This window comes from Staurois parvus, unplaced genomic scaffold (genome assembly GCF_062004578.1).
Source record: "Staurois parvus isolate SC_StPar_1 unplaced genomic scaffold, SC_StPar_1.0 ptg000019l, whole genome shotgun sequence".
NCBI lineage: Eukaryota > Metazoa > Chordata > Amphibia > Anura > Ranidae > Staurois > Staurois parvus.
In genome coordinates, this window is record NW_028317815.1 from 18,103,849 (window position 1) to 18,121,949 (window position 18,101).

At 38.5% G+C, this 18,101-nt stretch overlaps 1 protein-coding gene across 1 annotated transcript in view; it reads right to left on the minus strand.

Moving 5' to 3' along the window:
- Positions 1–18,101, minus strand: part of CDHR3 (cadherin related family member 3) — a 74,135-nt gene that overhangs the window by 23,971 nt on the left and 32,063 nt on the right. Inside the window, exons 8-13 of the mRNA XM_089685301.1 lie at positions 17,871–18,060; positions 9,235–9,406; positions 6,051–6,153; positions 5,864–5,962; positions 3,220–3,449; positions 956–1,127 (exon numbers count right to left, since the gene is read on the minus strand). Of these exons, the coding sequence (XP_089541427.1) occupies positions 956–1,127; positions 3,220–3,449; positions 5,864–5,962; positions 6,051–6,153; positions 9,235–9,406; positions 17,871–18,060 (966 nt within the window). The remainder of the gene's footprint in view (positions 1–955; positions 1,128–3,219; positions 3,450–5,863; positions 5,963–6,050; positions 6,154–9,234; positions 9,407–17,870; positions 18,061–18,101) is intronic.

The window sequence follows — 18,101 nt, forward strand, 5'->3', positions numbered from 1 at the left end:
AGGTCCCCCCGTGTGCTCCTGGGATTTTTGCTCACCGTTCTTGTGATCATTTTGACCTCACGGGGTGAGATCTTGCGTGGAGCCCCAGATCGAGGGAGATTATCAATGGTCTTGTATGTCTTCCATTTTCTAATTATTGCTCCCACAGTTGTTTTGTTCACACCAAGCTGCTTGCCTATTGCAGATTCAGTCTTCCAAGCCTAGTGCAGGTCTACAATTTTGTTTCTGGTGTCCTTCGACAGCTCTTTGGTCTTTACCATAGTGGAGTTTGGAGTGTGACTGTTTGAGGTTGTGGACAGGTGTCTTTTATACTGATAACAAGTTCAAACAGGTGCCATTGATACAGGTAATGACTGCAGGACAGAGGAGCCTCTTAAAGAAGAAGGTACTGGCCTGTGAGAGCCAGAAATCTTGCTTGTTTGTAGGTGACCAAATACTTATTTTCCACCATAATTTGCAAATAAATTCTTTCCAAATCAGCCAATGTGATTGTCTGGATTTTTTTTCTCATTTTGTCTCTCATAGTTGAGGTCTACCTATGATGCCAATTACAGGCCTCTCTCATCTTTTTAAGTGGGAGAATTTGCACAATTGGTGGCTGACTAAATACTTTTTTGCCCCACTGTATATGTAAAACATTTAAAAAAAATGCATTTTTATGGCTACATAAACTATATACTTTATTTTTAATAACATAAGAAGACAAAAAGACACCCCATTTGAAAAAAAAAAACGAGCAATCATGTGAAAAGGCAATGAAGAGGTTAAAGTAACAGAATATATAAACATATTCCAGGCAGCAATACATTAAGTGAAGAACCTGGAATGTTCTGTCTTGCTCTGATAAAAGCAGCAACTAATAAAATGTGACCTATTTTATTCATATTTGTAGAAAACAACAATATGGTATGTTCACAGTGTGGGGTCATTTTACACTGATGGGCAGAATACATACCTGAATTGATGGAATACTGGAATGACGTGGGTGCAGAATCTCGATCTTCACAAGTCAGCTTAAAATTCTGAATATTTGTTCCTACTGCTTGATTTACTGGTACAGACAATGTGTATGAATTTGGTTTACATATGGGTTTTTCATCATTCGCTTCTAATATATTTACTGTTACCTAAACAGTAAAGGCAATCAGTTATGTCTTGAAGAGTCATTATAGATTTATTTAAACAATATTTTTTACAGTATGAAATACAGACAGCAGGATATATCATTCTACAATGGTGAACAGAGGTCTACACTCTTTACACCATTATTATTAGTTATCAGCTATACATCTTGGCATATACTGGCTATTGCTTTCACAGAGAAGACACAGAAGTCCAAAGTAGCCAAAACTGACTTTTTTTTTGCATGAAGTAAGGAACTGAAAATAGCGCCACTAGTTGATAGATAATAAGAACGTATAATATTAATATGTCATATTTCAAATGTACCTGGCTCAAACAAAAAAGAAAAGAATTGTATATTTAAATTTTGACTACAATAAATAATGAAAATATGCACAATACCACTACACAGTTCATTTAAGCTGTCCCTAATGCTGGACACAAGCATGACAATTTTTTACTGATCTATTTATTTCAGGTACTGATATAACCCCATCAATTTACGCAGCGCTTTACACACACACACATATATAGATATAAAATTTTATATATATATATATATATATATATATATATATATATATATATATATATTAATATATAGTACATTCACATTGGTCCCTAACCCTCAAGGGGCATACAATCTTTAGACACTATTAACTGATTTACATCAGATTTAAAGTGTTGCTAAACTCACAACAGTAAAATCAGTCTGTATATGCAGTAAAGCATGCTTATTATACTCACCGTGGAACCTAAGGGGTTAATCCTCCACCATGTGTAAAAAGGATGTTTGATCCTGTGTTCTCTGATGCTCATTTTTCTTCCAGTGCCTCCTAAATATCTCCTGATAGAACAGAGGCTCGGAGTCACTCTACACATGCTCAGTTTGGTGTGTGTTGCTAGAGGGTTTTTTTTCTTGGGAGAGTGCATGTGATCAGCACAGGGCCAATCAGTACTGTCCAGACAGAGATCAGGGGTCCTGCATCCTCCTACAGGAGAATGAAAACTCCTCCTACAAGCTGTAACCAGTGCTCTGCTGGACACTGATAGAAGTCACAAAATTGCTATATACTGCTGATGAGAAAAGGTATTTATCAGTTTATAGTTACTAAAATATCTGCATTTCCATGTTCTGCGTACTGTGGGAGACCAGATATAGTGAATGCAGGGTCCTGAGTTTAGTAACACTTTAACTCATGAAAGCATTTGAATGAATCAGGGCAATGTACTCCCAAAGCTCTCCCAAAAGTTTCAAGATGCTGTTGCTGAAAGGTTGCATTTAGTAATTTTTTGTGATTAAAAGCCCACTGCCCCCCGCATTTCCAATACAATTACAATTTATTACATAACCTCCCTCCACTCTTTAATCACCCACCCCTCCTTTGACCATGAAAGACTATCCCCCTATATCCACTGAGGTTTATTTACTAAAGCTGGAGAGTGCAAACTAAGGCTTACTTCTGCATAGAAACCAATCACCTTCCAGGTTTTATTGTCAAAGCCTTATTGAACAAGCTCAGGTTAGAAACTGATTGGTTTCTGTGCAGAAGTAAGACTGATTCTGCACTCTCCAGCTTTAGTAAAAAAAAAACCCCACTGTTTCTAAATGAAGGAACATGTTGTGGTCAACACTGGACAGGTATCATCCATTTGTAGGATCAGAACCCAGGGATTCATCACCAACTAGGGGTGATAAAACTGCAAACTTTGACAAAAGTACCTTCACAACCATATCCTCTAGCCAATAAGAACACTAATGAAATGCATAGCTATCTCTAACTGCGGAATATATCCACTGTTCTGTGTTAACCATTAAACTAAATAAAAAAAACCCAAAACTTTAACCACTTCAACCTTTGCAATGTACATGTATGCCGCCAGGTTGAAAGAGTCATACCAGGATGATGCTTGCTGATTATGCTAATCAGCCTCTGGATTGCTTATACAGGTGGCAGAAGGGGGCCTGGAATATACTGAACAACTATTATGAAACCTTAATAAAACAATGGAACTACAACTAAAACAAGCACTCATTGCCATGATCAATAAACATCTACCAATCCAATTTATGTCATACAATGTATAAATTCTTACTGAGGTTGTAGACTTATTTGATGCAGAATCTGTAGCTTGTATTGTAAGTTGATATTTTGGAGTAGTCTCATAGTCTGCTTTATTAGCAAGCAGCAGTTGCCCTGTTGTTGGATTCAACCAGAATATGTTTGAAGCGCCGTTTGTGCTGCCACCAGCTACAAGTGTGTATGTGATGCCGATGTAGGGGTAGTCTGCGTCTGTAGCATAGACTTGACCGACCATTGTAGAAGCTGTTAAGGTAACAGGATATGTTTACTAGGATATTAAACATTTAATTATACACATGGGGCTAATCAGACTTGAAATGCTACTGCAGATTAATAGCTGGCAAAGGCCAAGCGACACATCGTTTGGAGAGTAAGGGGACCAATCCATAAGGTGCTACAAGAAGAAGTTTAACCATTCTGTTGTTAATGAACTGACACTAATGCTGGAATTGCCCATCTGACATGGGCCTTACAATGCATTTACAGCTTCTTTATCAAGGTTTGTTTTTCTCTCTTCTAAACACTGAAAATTTATGTGATTAGGTTTTCATAGATTCTAAAAGATAGAATTGGCATATATACAGTTCTTGATGACAATTTTTCCTTGTAAACTTGTGAATATGGGGTCAATTAACTAAGAGATAAATACCGCATGAATTTTTGAATTAAAATAACTCATTCAGTATTTATTTCAAAAGTGCTATTCACTAAAAAACATGCACTATTTACCAAATGCATTCAATATTTGTTTTGCAATATTTAGCACTTTATTTTTTTTTTATTTTTTTTTTATTCTTTTAGCACGTTATTTTTGGTGTTGTTTGGTGTTGTTTTTGTGCTGGTGGTCAGTGGAGTTTTGCCCCTTTGTGCTGGTTGTCAGTGGAACTTTGCCCCCTTGTGCTGGTGGTCAGTAGAACTTTGCCCCCTTGTGCTGGTGGTTAGTGGAATTTTGCCCCTTTGTGCTGGTTGTCAGTGGAACTTTGCCCCCTTGTGCTGGTGGTCAGTAGAACTTTGCCCCCTTGTGCTGGTGGTCAGTGGAACTTTGCCCCCTTGTGCTGGTGGTTAGTGGAAGCTCTGTTATTGTGTTTTTTATTTTAAGACAAAAGATTTTAATATATGAGTAGTTTTTTCTAAAATAAAACTTTGCCCCCTTGTGCTGACAGTCAGTGGAACTTTTCCCCCTTTTGCCGGTGTTCAGTGGAACTTTGCCCCGTGTGCTGGTGGTCAGTGGAAATTTGCCCCCTTGTGCTGGTGGTCAGTGGAACTTTGTCCCTTTGTGCTGATGGTCAGTGGAAATTTGCCCCCTTGTGCTGGTGGTCAGTGAAACTTTGTCCCCTTGTGCTGGTGGTCAGTGGACTTTGACCCTTTGTGCTGGTGGTCAGTGAAACTTTGGCCACTTGTGCTGGTAGTCAATGGAACTTTGTCCCCTTGTGCTGGTGGTCAATTGAACTTTGCCCCCTTGTGCTGGTGGTCAGTGGAACTTTGCCCCCTTGTGCTGGTGGTCAGTAGAACTTTGCCCCCTTGTGCTGGTGGTTAGTGGAAGCTCTGTTATTGTGTTTTTTATTTTAAGACAAAAGATTTTAATATATGAGTAGTTTTTTCTAAAATAAAACTTTGCCCCTTGTGCTGGCAGTCAGTGGAACTTTTCCCCCTTTTGCTGGTGTTCAGTGGAACTTTGCCCCGTGTGCTGGTGGTCAGTGGAAATTTGCCCCCTTGTGTTGGTGGTCAGTGGAACTTTGTCCCCTTGTGCTGATGGTCAGTGGAAATTTGACCCTTTGTGCTGGTGGTCAGTGAAACTTTGCCCACTTGTGCTGGTAGTCAATGGAACTTTGTCCCCTTGTGCTGGTGGTCAATTGAACTTTGCCCCCTTGTGCTGGTGGTCAGTGGAACTTTGCCCCCTTGTGCTGGTGGTCAGTGGAACTTTGCCCACTTGTGCTGGTGGTCAGTGGAACTTTGCCCCCTTGTGCTGGTGGTCAGTGGAAACTCTGTTATTGTGTTCTTTTAAGAAAAAAGATGTTAATGTATAAGTAGTTTTTTCTAAACTAAAACGTCAGTATTCAGGTTTAATTGCAGTGTTGGGTTTTGGGTTTCTGTTTGGGTACTTGGTCTCTAAAAGTTTCGCCATCACTGATTTATCCTATGTTTTTTTGCAGTATTTTAGCAAATGTGCAGTATTTACCTCACATTCAATATTTTACTTTGATGAATTGACCCTTATATTATCTCATGCAATATTTCTGAAACATTTGTCACATGACCTTCATATTATATGTGGTAACCTTTAGTGAATTGACCCCTATGTACTAAAAACAGTGCTCATTTATTTGTACAATATGCTTATTTTAACTGTGCCAAATGCTTGTTTAAGTTTTAGAACATTAGTTGCACTGTAGAGAAATAACATTTCAGCATGTGAAAAGGAGCTATGAGCTTTACCTCTCAGCTAACCAAAACATATTTATAATACTATTCACCTGACTATAAAAATAAAATGTTGTTTTTGATTTTTTAAGTCCTAAATAAAGATAATATGTACAAAATGCTATACATTCCATTTAACATAGTACGTGTGATTTTCTTCCACAATGACTTATTTTCTCATTATATTACATTCAATTATTGTACTGTGCTAAAACTGGTTTAATCAAATCACTTACGTGGTGAGAGTTCAGAAATGTTAAACACATATGAAGACCTGTTGAATACTGGGGCATATTCATCCACTGGTATTGTTTTCACATAAACATAGATATTTTCTAATAAAAAAAAACCAGAAAGATATGTCATTTACAACGTTTCAGTTCAAATGTGACCCAGATCTTCATTATAAATAATGCTACATACGGTTGTAATATGGGTAAGCGATGTCCTGTACTGAAACCGTTAGACTATATTCATTGCCAACAGCAATATTATTTGGGTCTTCGAAGTCCAAGTTACCTATCAACTAAGAAAATAAACATGTAATGTGAACATTTAAAAGCTGGCATTCATGTATGATAACAGTCACCTAGACAGAAATGATGAAGTCGGTTAAACCTGAATTCCAGGTGTGGATGTTATTGCAGAGTTACATTGACCCAGCTTGGACTAATAGAAGTATGTATATTCCATACTTTTTGAACCACTGTAAAAGCTGGAAATCACTGAAGTAGACACTTACCTGTCCCTAAGTCTAGCGAGTGTCCTCGCCATCACTGGTTTCACCGGCAGTCTTCTCTCCCTGGCATCGACATCTTCAATGTGGGCACCCAGCTGTGACAGCTTGCGGCTTCACAGCCGGGTGCCCACTCCACATGTGCGAGAAGAGCTGCGCTTTGTGAATGTTCCCGTAGTCTTCTGGGACCTGTCACGTGTCCCAGAAGACTACGAGGGGGGAGGACAAGTTCCGCTTCCGGAAGTGGGAGCGGGTACCTGTCAAATTCGAGGTACGCTCCCCAAAGGTGCCAATCCTTAATGGGGAGCGGGGGACAAAGCATTAAAGTTTAACGTCCCCTTTTGGGTGGAGCTCCGCTTTAACACTACTATAGTGATCATCGCTGTCTTCTGAGCTCTGTGTCTAGCAACTGCTCTGTTGCATAGTGAGCACAGGGGGTCACTCACTCAGCAATGGTGCCATTCACAGAATGTCTTGCATTTTTCTCTATAAATACAAACTTTCCTCTTATCTGACAAAGTGGAAATTGTAACATCTTCGACCCATGTCTTCACCTTGTCCAATCAGAGAAAACCTTGCATTTAAAGTAAAAAATGCAAAGTGTTTTGTGAATTGTACCAGTGCCAACAAGCAACTCCCTGTGGTTACTATACAGTAGGGCAGCTGATCTGCATAGGACCTGAAAGACAATGGCGATCATTGTAGCATAGGTGACTACTACAGTCATTTCCCACAGGTATGGAATATGCATACTTGCATTGGTCCAAACTGTACTAATGTAACTATGCAATAAAATTCATAGCTGAAATTCAGTTTTAAATGGGATTTACTTATGATCTGATGCATAATTTGACACAACCAACAATTAATATTACTAGTACCAACAGTAATATCATCAGTATTATCATACCAACATTCATAAAGTGTTTTAGCTTAATCTGGCCTGGGCATGCAGCTGAAACTTTCATTGCGCACAATTTTCTTAGTGAGATCTGACACAAATGTCCCTAAAATATTTGACCTATGAGAAGACCCAAAGTATCCAATTTGAAAGCCCAGTAAGTGCAGACATTTCCATTGTTCTTCAGGCTATTTTGCAATCTACCAAGGATTTCCCAGTCATCTACTAATCTTAATAAAAATAAACCCTTGAAATCTAAAAGGTAGGATGCCATAAATCTAGTATCTTTGTTCCATATAGAGGTTTGACTGAAGCCATAGACTTCCTGCATCAGTATGGTATATAGATTGTCTGTCTGAGTACTATCTATCTATGTTCACTTTACAAAGTGGCAGGTACATATTGGGTCAGTTCTGGTGGTTTGACATTTGAGAGATGTGTTTACACCATCTGCCTACTGGTTGCAGACACTGAGACGTAAAATCAGCATTGCTTTGGTAAGGGGTTCTGAACAGAAAGCACTCTACAGAAAAGGTAAAAGTAGACCACATTTGACTTTACATTACATATCCTGGATCAACAAATTTGAAAACTGCTTTCTAATAGACATGTGTCATTCGTTTTGTTATGAATTGAAATTCGGACAAAATTTCATTATTCAGAAATTCAGATGTATCTGAATTTTCGAGTCACAATAGTAACAAATTGCAACAAATTTGAAATAAATTATAACAATATGAAATAATGTAATGAAATATTAATTTATCTAAAACTGAACATGAATTTGAATTTAAAAAATACATTTGAATTAGAAAAGCAAACCTATTGCAATAAATACAGTAAGGTATAAAAGTAAAATAAGATTATGATTCCCACTTTCACACAGGTCTGTTGCAATAATGCATATGCATTTTTGCTTTGTTTTTGCCACATTTTTGCTGCGGAGCATTGTTTTTCTTCTGCATGTTTGTCACATTTGCTTTGCGTTTTTCCCCTGGATATGTGACTGGACATAGAACTTTCCACAGGTATACTGCGTTTTTTATGTCCTTTTTCCGCCCTTTCTATTCATTTCAATAGAGAGGTGCATTTTTGGAGATTTATTTTTCCACACCAAAAAAGCAGCAAGCAGGACTTTTAAGGCCCTTTCACACAGATCATTTTTTTCAGTTAAAAAAAGTGGGAAAAAATGAATGAAAAAATGTATGCCTATAAATCTTATAGTACTTGCATTGCATTTCAGTTGCATTTTTAAAAGTCCTGCTTGCTGCATTTTTTGTGCATTTTTGATGAGGTAAAAAAAAACACACCATAAATGCACCTCTCCATTGAAATGAATGTAAAATTCATCAAAAAACTTTAAAAAAAAATGCAATGCACCTGTGGGAAGTGCTTTGTCTAGTCACATGTCCAGGGGAAAATCATAATGCAGATGCATCAGAAATGCAACACACTGCAGCTGAAATGCAAAGCTTGCAATAGTTCCCTGTCCTCTCATACGGTACATGTACACAGCAGAATAGGATGGAATAGAAAAGAACAGAATAAAATAGAATACAACAGGATAGAATAAAAAAAGAATACAATAGAAGAGAAGAGAATAAAACAAAAGAATAAAATAGAATAAAAGAAATAGAATGGAATAAAACAGAATAGAATAGATTTGAATGGAATAGAATAAAACATAAATATATTTGAATATAAAAAACAAATTCCAAAAACAAATCATTCTAACATAATGAAATTGACTAAACAAAATGAATAACTTAACGAACGGATACAAAACGAAACAAATTTTTCTGTTGTGCACATGTCTACTGGCTAATTAAATTTTTTCTACAGAAATTCTCCTCTTTCACACATTTAGTGACAAATATGTGTATCAGTCAGGAATGGATCCACCACAACATAAGCTCAATTACCAATGCCACTCTAACACTACCTACCAATAACATGAAAACAAATCATACCACTATTTTGCCAGATCCTGATGGGATAAGTTGAAATCGCTGATTGCTTCCAAGACCCGAGAGTCCAGTAAAATTGAATATTTTGTTTTGTGTGTCCACATCGATGTCAGTGCACTTATTACTAAGATCAATTATAAGTGACCCATTTGCTGCAGTCTCTGGAACTGCCTCACTGTTAAAAAAACATGAATGTGTTTATTTATCAGTTTTAAAGAAGAACTCCAGGATAGGTAAAAAAAATCACCCATTAGTACACCCCCTACACAAAACAGTTATTAAAATTTTTAAAATCCTTACCATTGAAGAGAAAAGTCTAATTGAATTTTCATGACCTAATCCCTGTAATTCAAAAGATAACAGCATCTGCTCTGCCAAGGAGGAGGTGTAACAGCAGGGATTACATCATATCCTCTTCTCTCTCTCTGCAGTAAAAGGAAACTACAGTTCCCATCAACAACAGGGAATTGTAGTGAATATGGGCAGGTATATTGGGCCTGTACATGTTAAATGTGTCTGAGAGTCCCGGTCCACCCACCACTGCAAGTGGAGCTAAATTACATGACTGCTTCCTAGAGAAAGAACTACAGAAGGGATGTGCCAAGACCAGTGGCTGGGGGAATAGGAGGTGAAGAGAATTAACAGTTTGATTTGAAAATGAACAGGCTATTTCAGAGCAACTACTGAGTGACCCAAAAGATGGATGGACATATTCAGTGAAGGTAGGAAATCAGTAACAAAGACATGTAAAGAAGTTTTTGTCCGAAGTTCTGCTTTAACATTTTCTCATTTAGTATATTATACCAAATTCGGTAAAATATACACCCAAGCATTTTGAAGCACACTGGATATATTTTATCTATTTATCAGAATTTTCCAAAATTTAAAAATAATTTTACTTACAGCAGCCATTCAAAATGTAATTCTCAGTCTGTTTTCTATTGTAGATTCCAATATCTGACTCAGTAAAATGACAAAATTAAGTAGCAGAGATAAATCTTAGTAAGCCAACCTGTATTGTATATGACAATGGTACTTCAGCTTGCAGGACAACAATCTATGTGCCAGCTGACTGAGAACAATTGACTGGGGTTCGATCAACTCTCTAACCGTTACACACAGATCGCTGACACCATTTGTATTAGTGGAAATGCTCACTATTCACAGTAAGTATTTTATCACATATCATGCAAATCATGCTTGAACAAGGCTACACTTGATATGTCTTTATTTATGGCTTCCCAAAATGTGGAATCATATGTCCTCTTGGCCCCTGCACTTTGTAGACATATTTAGTGTTAATATGATGGTACTTGACATAAGAGAGTGGACTACTGTAACATACCCGACCCCAGACTGCGCTTGGGTACTTCGGTTAGACTACTGCTTCCCCGTTCGAACACTGACAACAGACACCACAGCAGACCATACACGACTAGTCGACACCAGTCTTGAAGTAAACCAGGAGGTAGACTAGTTTGCTTGAACACAGATACAATATGTATACACTCAGGGGACAAATCCCCTCTCCCTGCATAATGACACAGGACGAGGCAATCAACATTTAGTAACAAGAGACACACAGGTATTCAAACTTCACACCAGCAGACAGTCCCATCAGGAGGGGGGGCTGCTGGAGACACCCCCCCTTACTAAGCTAATACACATAAACACATACATCCCATAATAGTTTGCTCCCAAGCAAGATACACAATAGAACAATGGGATGCAACTACATGACAATAAACAACCCCCACACAATATTAGGACAGATCACCCTGTACTCCTAACAGGCACATGGTGACTTACACATAATAGGGATATGGGGAGCTGAGACAGGGGTCTCCCTATCTCTCCAAAGTGAGTTGGGTTCCATGGGCCCCCCACCCAAAGTGACTCCCATCACAACTACCCTTATTAGTGTAATTTGAGCATCCCAGGACGTATGAAAAATATGGACTCTGCAGTAGAGCTATTCAGCTAGGAATTTGTATTTTTGCAGGCTAAACTAGTTTATGATATGTCAATAAGCCTGGCCTAATGGGCTGACAGATGCTAATTGATGTTAATTGACTTAAGCCTGTTTTCCACACATCCTTTTCAATGATATTAAAAAAGGGATCTAGTTTTTTTTAACATATGTTGGCCTTAAAGTGTTACTAAACCCACATCAGTAAAAACAGACTGTATATGCAGTAAAGCTTGCTTGTTATAGTCCTTGTGGAACCTAAGTGGGTTAATCCTCCACATTGTATAAAAAGGCTGTTTGATCCGGTCTTCTCTGATCCTCCCCTTCTTCTACTGTCCCCAATCCATCTGCTGATAGTACAGAGCTCTAGGAGTCACTCTGCACATGATCAGTTCAGTGTGTATTGCTAGAGAGTTTTTTTTTCCTTTGGGAGGGTGTATATGATTGGCACAGGGCCAATCAGCGCTGTCCAAGCAGAGGACCAGGGGTTTTGAAGCCTCATAGGACAGTAAGAGTACTTTAACCAGTACTCAGCTGTACACTGATAGAAGTCACAAGACTGCTATATACTGCTGATGAGAAAAGGTATTTAGTCGTTTATAGTTACTAAAATAATTGCATTTCCATGTAGTGTGTACTGTGGTAGAGCAGATATAGCGAATGCAGGCTCCTGGGTTTAGTAACACTTTAATGACATTACAACAGCTAATTAGCCAATTAAAGGTTTCAGTGTTCTGTTGCCAGATATCCTTTCAACCGTAATTCAACTAGCTATTTAAAGATTTAGCCCTTGAGATCTGAATGTTAAAGTATCACTAAAAGAAAAACTATTTTTAATTTTGGAAAGAGTGGAGAGGTATTAGCACATCTGTATGTTTTTTATTCTTGGTGTCTCTGCCCTCCACTGGGGAGATTTACCCTCTCTATTTGTCCTGTTTACCATTATCATAAAAAATGAAAGTTAAAGAAAGCCCCAAATTTGTTGTTGTCTCCAGAACAGTAATGGAGGGGAAGTCATCCAATGGGGACACTAGTTTGGTGACCCAGGTGACATCCAAGGATTCCCTCACTTTGGATTCACTCGCGTTCTGTTATAGTTATGGAACAGGAAGTGAATGGGACACAAATGGCAAGAAAAATCTGACAGGGGTTATAACCCTCCCTTACACAATACAAAATGAAACTTTTTTTTCTTCTAGTTCCACTTAAAGACCAATTTTATGAGACACAGAGGTCATTTGACATTTACAAAACCTCTAATAAATTTTTAACTTTCATTAGCATAGTCTACTATAATGGAATTCATGAGACCTGCTGAGTTGAATGAGTTCTTGCAAGACTTTTTTGTTTTTATGATTTAAATTGGATAGAATTAGAGATGAGCGAATCGAACCAGGCGAACCGGAATTCGAGTCGAATTTCAGGAAATATTCGATTCGCGGCGAAACCGAAATTTTGCCTACTTCGGGTGCGCGAATCGAACATTTCCCGATCAGCCGGCAAAAGTGTCCCTGCAGTGAGCTCCGCTATTTCTGACAGTTCTCTGACAGAAGGAACACATGTTTAGCGGTTGAAACATTGTATCTATTAGTTTACATTTAGGATACAGATGTTTCAACCACTGTTCATGTGAAGAAGCTGTGAGAGAACTGTCAGAAATAGAGGAACTCTGCACATACACTTTTTGCCGGCTTGGAATTATTCTTCTTTTCATCCTACTTCTTCTTCTTCTTCTTCTTCTTCATCCTCATCCTCATCCTCTTCTTCTGAGGATGAGGATGAAGAAGAAGAAGAAGCAGTAGGATGAAAATAAGAATAATTCCAAGCCGGCAAAAAGTGTATGTGCAGAGTTCCTCTATTCTGCAGATACACTTAGAGGAGCTCTGCACATACACTTTTTGCCTGTTTGGAATTAATCTTATTTTCATCCTACTTCTTCTTCTTCTTCTTCTTCTTCTTCTTCTTTATCCTCATCCTCAGAAGAAGAAGAAGAGGATGAAGAAGAAGAAGAAGAAGAAGAAGAAGTAGGATGAAAATAAGAATAATTGCAAGCCGGCAAAAAGTGTATGTGCAGAGTTCCTCTATTCTGCAGATACACTTAGAGGAGCTCTGCACATACACTTTTTGCCGGCTTGGAATTAATCTTATTTTCATCCTACTTCTTCTTCTTCTTCTTCTTCATCCTCATCCTCATCCTCAGAAGAAGAAGAAGAGGATGAGGATGAAGAAGAAGAAGAAGAAGAAGAAGTAGGATGAAAATAAGAATAATTCCAAGCCGGCAAAAAGTGTATGTGCAGAGCTCCTCTAAGTGTATCTGCAGAGCTCCTCTAAGTGTATCTGCAGAATAGAGGAACTCTGCACATACACTTTTTGCCGGAAACCGCTGTATGGAGGGAATGTCCCAGAACTGTCAGAAATAGTCTATTTCTGACAGTTCTAGGACATTCACTCCATACAGCTGTTTCAACCGGCTTGGAATTATTCTTATTTTCATCCTACTTCTTCTTTTTCTTCTTATGAGGATGAGGATGAAGAAGAAGAAGTAGGATGAAAATAAGATTAATTCCAAGCCGGCAAAAAGTGTATCTGCAGCGCTCCTCTAAGTGTATTTGCAGAATGTCATTTATGGAAAAAAATAGATACAATGTTTCAACCGCTGTATGGAAGGACAGTCCCAGAACTGTCATAAATAGTCTATTTCTGACAGTTCTGGGACATTCACTCCATACAGCTGTTTCAACCGCTGTATGGAGGGAATGTCATAGAACTGTCAGAAATAGACTATTAATGACAGTTCTGGGACTGTCCTTCCATACAGCGGTTGAAACATTGTATGTATTTGTTTCCATAAATGGATCCATTTATGGAAACAAATACATACAATGTTTCAACCGCTGTATGGAAGGACAGTCCCAGAACTGTCATTAATAGTCTATTTCTGACAGTTCCATGACATTCCCTCCATACAGCGGTTGAAACAGCTGTATGGAGTGAATGTCCCAGAACTGTCAGAAATAGACTATTTCTGACAGTTCTGGGACAATCACTCCATACAGCTGTTTCAACCGCTGTATGGAGGGAATGTCATGGAACTGTCAGAAATAGACTATTAATGACAGTTCTGGGACTGTCCTTCCATACAGCGGTTGAAACATTGTATGTATTTGTTTCCATAAATGGATCCATTTATGGAAACAAATACATACAATGTTTCAACCGCTGTATGGAAGGGCAGAATCACTCCATACAGCTGTTTCAACCGCTGTATGGAGGGAATGTCATACAGCGGTTGAAACAGCTGTATGGAGTGAATGTCCCAGAACTGTCAGAAATAGACTATTTCTGACAGTTCTGGGACAATCACTCCATACAGCTGTTTCAACCGCTGTATGGAGGGAATGTCATGGAACTGTCAGAAATAGACTATTAATGACAGTTCTGGGACTGTCCTTCCATACAGCGGTTGAAACATTGTATGTATTTGTTTCCATAAATGGATCCATTTATGGAAACAAATACATACAATGTTTCAACCGCTGTATGGAAGGACAGTCCCAGAACTGTCAGAAATAGTCTATTTCTGACAGTTCTAGGACATTCACTCCATACAGCTGTTTCAACCGCTGTATGGAGGGAATGTCATAGAACTGTCATAGAAATGGATCCATTTATGGAAACAAATAGATACAATGTTTCAACCGCTGTATGGAAGGACAGTCCCAGAACTGTCATTAATAGTCTATTTCTGACAGTTCTATGACATTCCCTCCATACAGCGGTTGAAACAGCTGTATGGAGTGAATGTCCCAGAACTGTCAGAAATAGACTATTTATGACAGTTCTGGGACATTCACTCCATACAGCGGTTGAAACATTGTATCTATTTTTTTCCATAAATGACATTCTGCAGATACACTTAGAGGAGCGCTGCAGATACACTTTTTGCCGGCTTGGAATTATTCTTATTTTCATCCTACTTCTTCTTTTTCTTCTTATGAGGATGAGGATGAAGAAGAAGAAGTAGGATGAAAATAAGATTAATTCCAAGCCGGCAAAAAGTGTATCTGCAGCGCTCCTCTAAGTGTATTTGCAGAATGTCATTTATGGAAAAAAATAGATACAATGTTTCAACCGCTGTATGGAAGGACAGTCCCAGAACTGTCATAAATAGTCTATTTCTGACAGTTCTGGGACATTCACTCCATACAGCTGTTTCAACCGCTGTATGGAGGGAATGTCATAGAACTGTCAGAAATAGACTATTAATGACAGTTCTGGGACTGTCCTTCCATACAGTGGTTGAAACATTGTATGTATTTGTTTCCATAAATGGATCCATTTATGGAAACAAATACATACAATGTTTCAACCGCTGTATGGAAGGACAGTCCCAGAACTGTCATTAATAGTCTATTTCTGACAGTTCCATGACATTCCCTCCATACAGCGGTTGAAACAGCTGTATGGAGTGAATGTCCCAGAACTGTCAGAAATAGACTATTTCTGACAGTTCTGGGACAATCACTCCATACAGCTGTTTCAACCGCTGTATGGAGGGAATGTCATGGAACTGTCAGAAATAGACTATTAATGACAGTTCTGGGACTGTCCTTCCATACAGCGGTTGAAACATTGTATGTATTTGTTTCCATAAATGGATCCATTTATGGAAACAAATACATACAATGTTTCAACCGCTGTATGGAAGGACAGTCCCAGAACTGTCAGAAATAGTCTATTTCTGACAGTTCTGGGACATTCACTCCATACAGCTGTTTCAACCGCTGTATGGAGGGAATGTCATAGAACTGTCAGAAATAGACTATTAATGACAGTTCTGGGACTGTCCTTCCATACAGCGGTTGAAACATTGTATCTATTTGTTTCCATAAATGGATCCATTTATGGAAACAAATAGATACAATGTTTCAACCGCTGTATGGAAGGACAGTCCCAGAACTGTCATTAATAGTCTATTTCTGAAACAGCTGTATGGAGTGAATGTCCCAGAACTGTCAGAAATAGACTATTTCTGACAGTTCTGGGACTGTCCTTCCATACAGCGGTTGAAACATTGTATCTATTTTTTTCCATAAATGACATTCTGCAAATACACTTAGAGGAGCGCTGCAGATACACTTTTTGCCGGCTTGGAATTAATCTTATTTTCATCCTACTTCTTCTTCTTCATCCTCATCCTCATCCTCATAAGAAGAAAAAGAAGAAGTAGGATGAAAATAAGAATAATTCCAAGCCGGCAAAAAGTGTATCTGCAGCGCTCCTCTAAGTGTATCTGCAGAATGTCATTTATGGAAAAAAATAGATACAATGTTTCAACCGCTGTATGGAGTGAATGTCCCAGAACTGTCATAAATAGTCTATTTCTGACAGTTCTGGGACATTCACTCCATACAGCTGTTTCAACCGCTGTATGGAGGGAATGTCATGGAACTGTCAGAAATAGACTATTAATGACAGTTCTGGGACTCTGACAGTTCCATGACATTCCCTCCATACAGCGGTTGAAACAGCTGTATGGAGTGAATGTCCCAGAACTGTCAGAAATAGACAGAAACTGTCACAGAACTGTCCTTCTTCTCATCCTTCTCCTTCTTCTCATCCTTCTTCTCATCCTTCTTCTCATCCTTCTTCTCATCCTTCTCCTTCTTCTCATCCTTCTCCTTCTTCTCATCCTTCTCCTTCTCCTTCTTCTCATCCTTCTCCTTCTCCTTCTTCTCATCCTTCTCCTTCTTCTCATCCTTCTCCTTCTCCTTCTTCTCATCCTTCTCCTTCTCCTTCTTCTCATCCTTCTCCTTCTTCTCATCCTTCTCCTTCTCCTTCTTCTCATCCTTCTCCTTCTCCTTCTTCTCATCCTTCTCCTTCTCCTTCTTCTCATCCTTCTCCTTCTCCATCTTCTCATCCTTCTCCTTCTCCTTCTTCTCATCCTTCTCCTTCTTCTCATCCTTCTCCTTCTCCTTCTTCTCATCCTTCTCCTTCTTCTCATCCTTCTCCTTCTCCTCATCCTTCTCCTTCTTCTCATCCTTCTCCTTCTCCTTCTTCTCATCCTTCTCCTTCTCCTTCTTCTCATCCTTCTCCTTCTCCTTCTTCTCATCCTTCTCCTTCTCCTTCTTCTCATCCTTCTCCTTCTCCTTCTTCTCATCCTTCTCCTTCTCCTTCTCCTTCTCTTTCCTCATCTCCAAGGGCATTTAAATTAAAGGTACAGTGTTCTGCACTAATTTAAAGGCTCTCTGAAGCCTAGAAACCCTTTTTATAAGTCATCTTCGTAGCGAAGAAATTCGCATCGAATCGAATTTCACACTGGAATTCGCCGAATCAGCCGAATCGAATTTTTGAGAAATTCGCTCATCTCTAGATAGAATGTCACAGAGCTACAAATTGTCAAGACAGCATCCCATTTGACACTCAATTTGAAGGGGTCTTTTGCCTCAATATCATCATACCATCCACCGTGGAAAATCATTATAAACTTTTTTATTTTTACATAACTATTTTCAAAGGCCATACTAATAATGAATAGGTCTGGCAATAAACAACTGTAATAATCCTGGAGAAAAGTGTAGCTAATATACATTGTTATAGAAATGTGCATATACAAGTCACACATGTGCAAAGTTCAAAAGAATGCATGATACATTATTTTATATCTTACCTGAATGCATATGGATCGCAAACTGGTGGGTTGTCATTTATATCCTGAATGGTGATGGTTATAGTTGTATAGTTTGCATGGACTGTACCTGGACTATCAATAACTTTGATTTGTAATGTTATAACTGGATTAAGCCTGAATGGGTCAGCATCACGGTCTATCGTCTTGGCAATCTGAATTGTACCAGTCACTAAAATATAAAGTATGAAAATTGAAGACAGTGGACTCAAA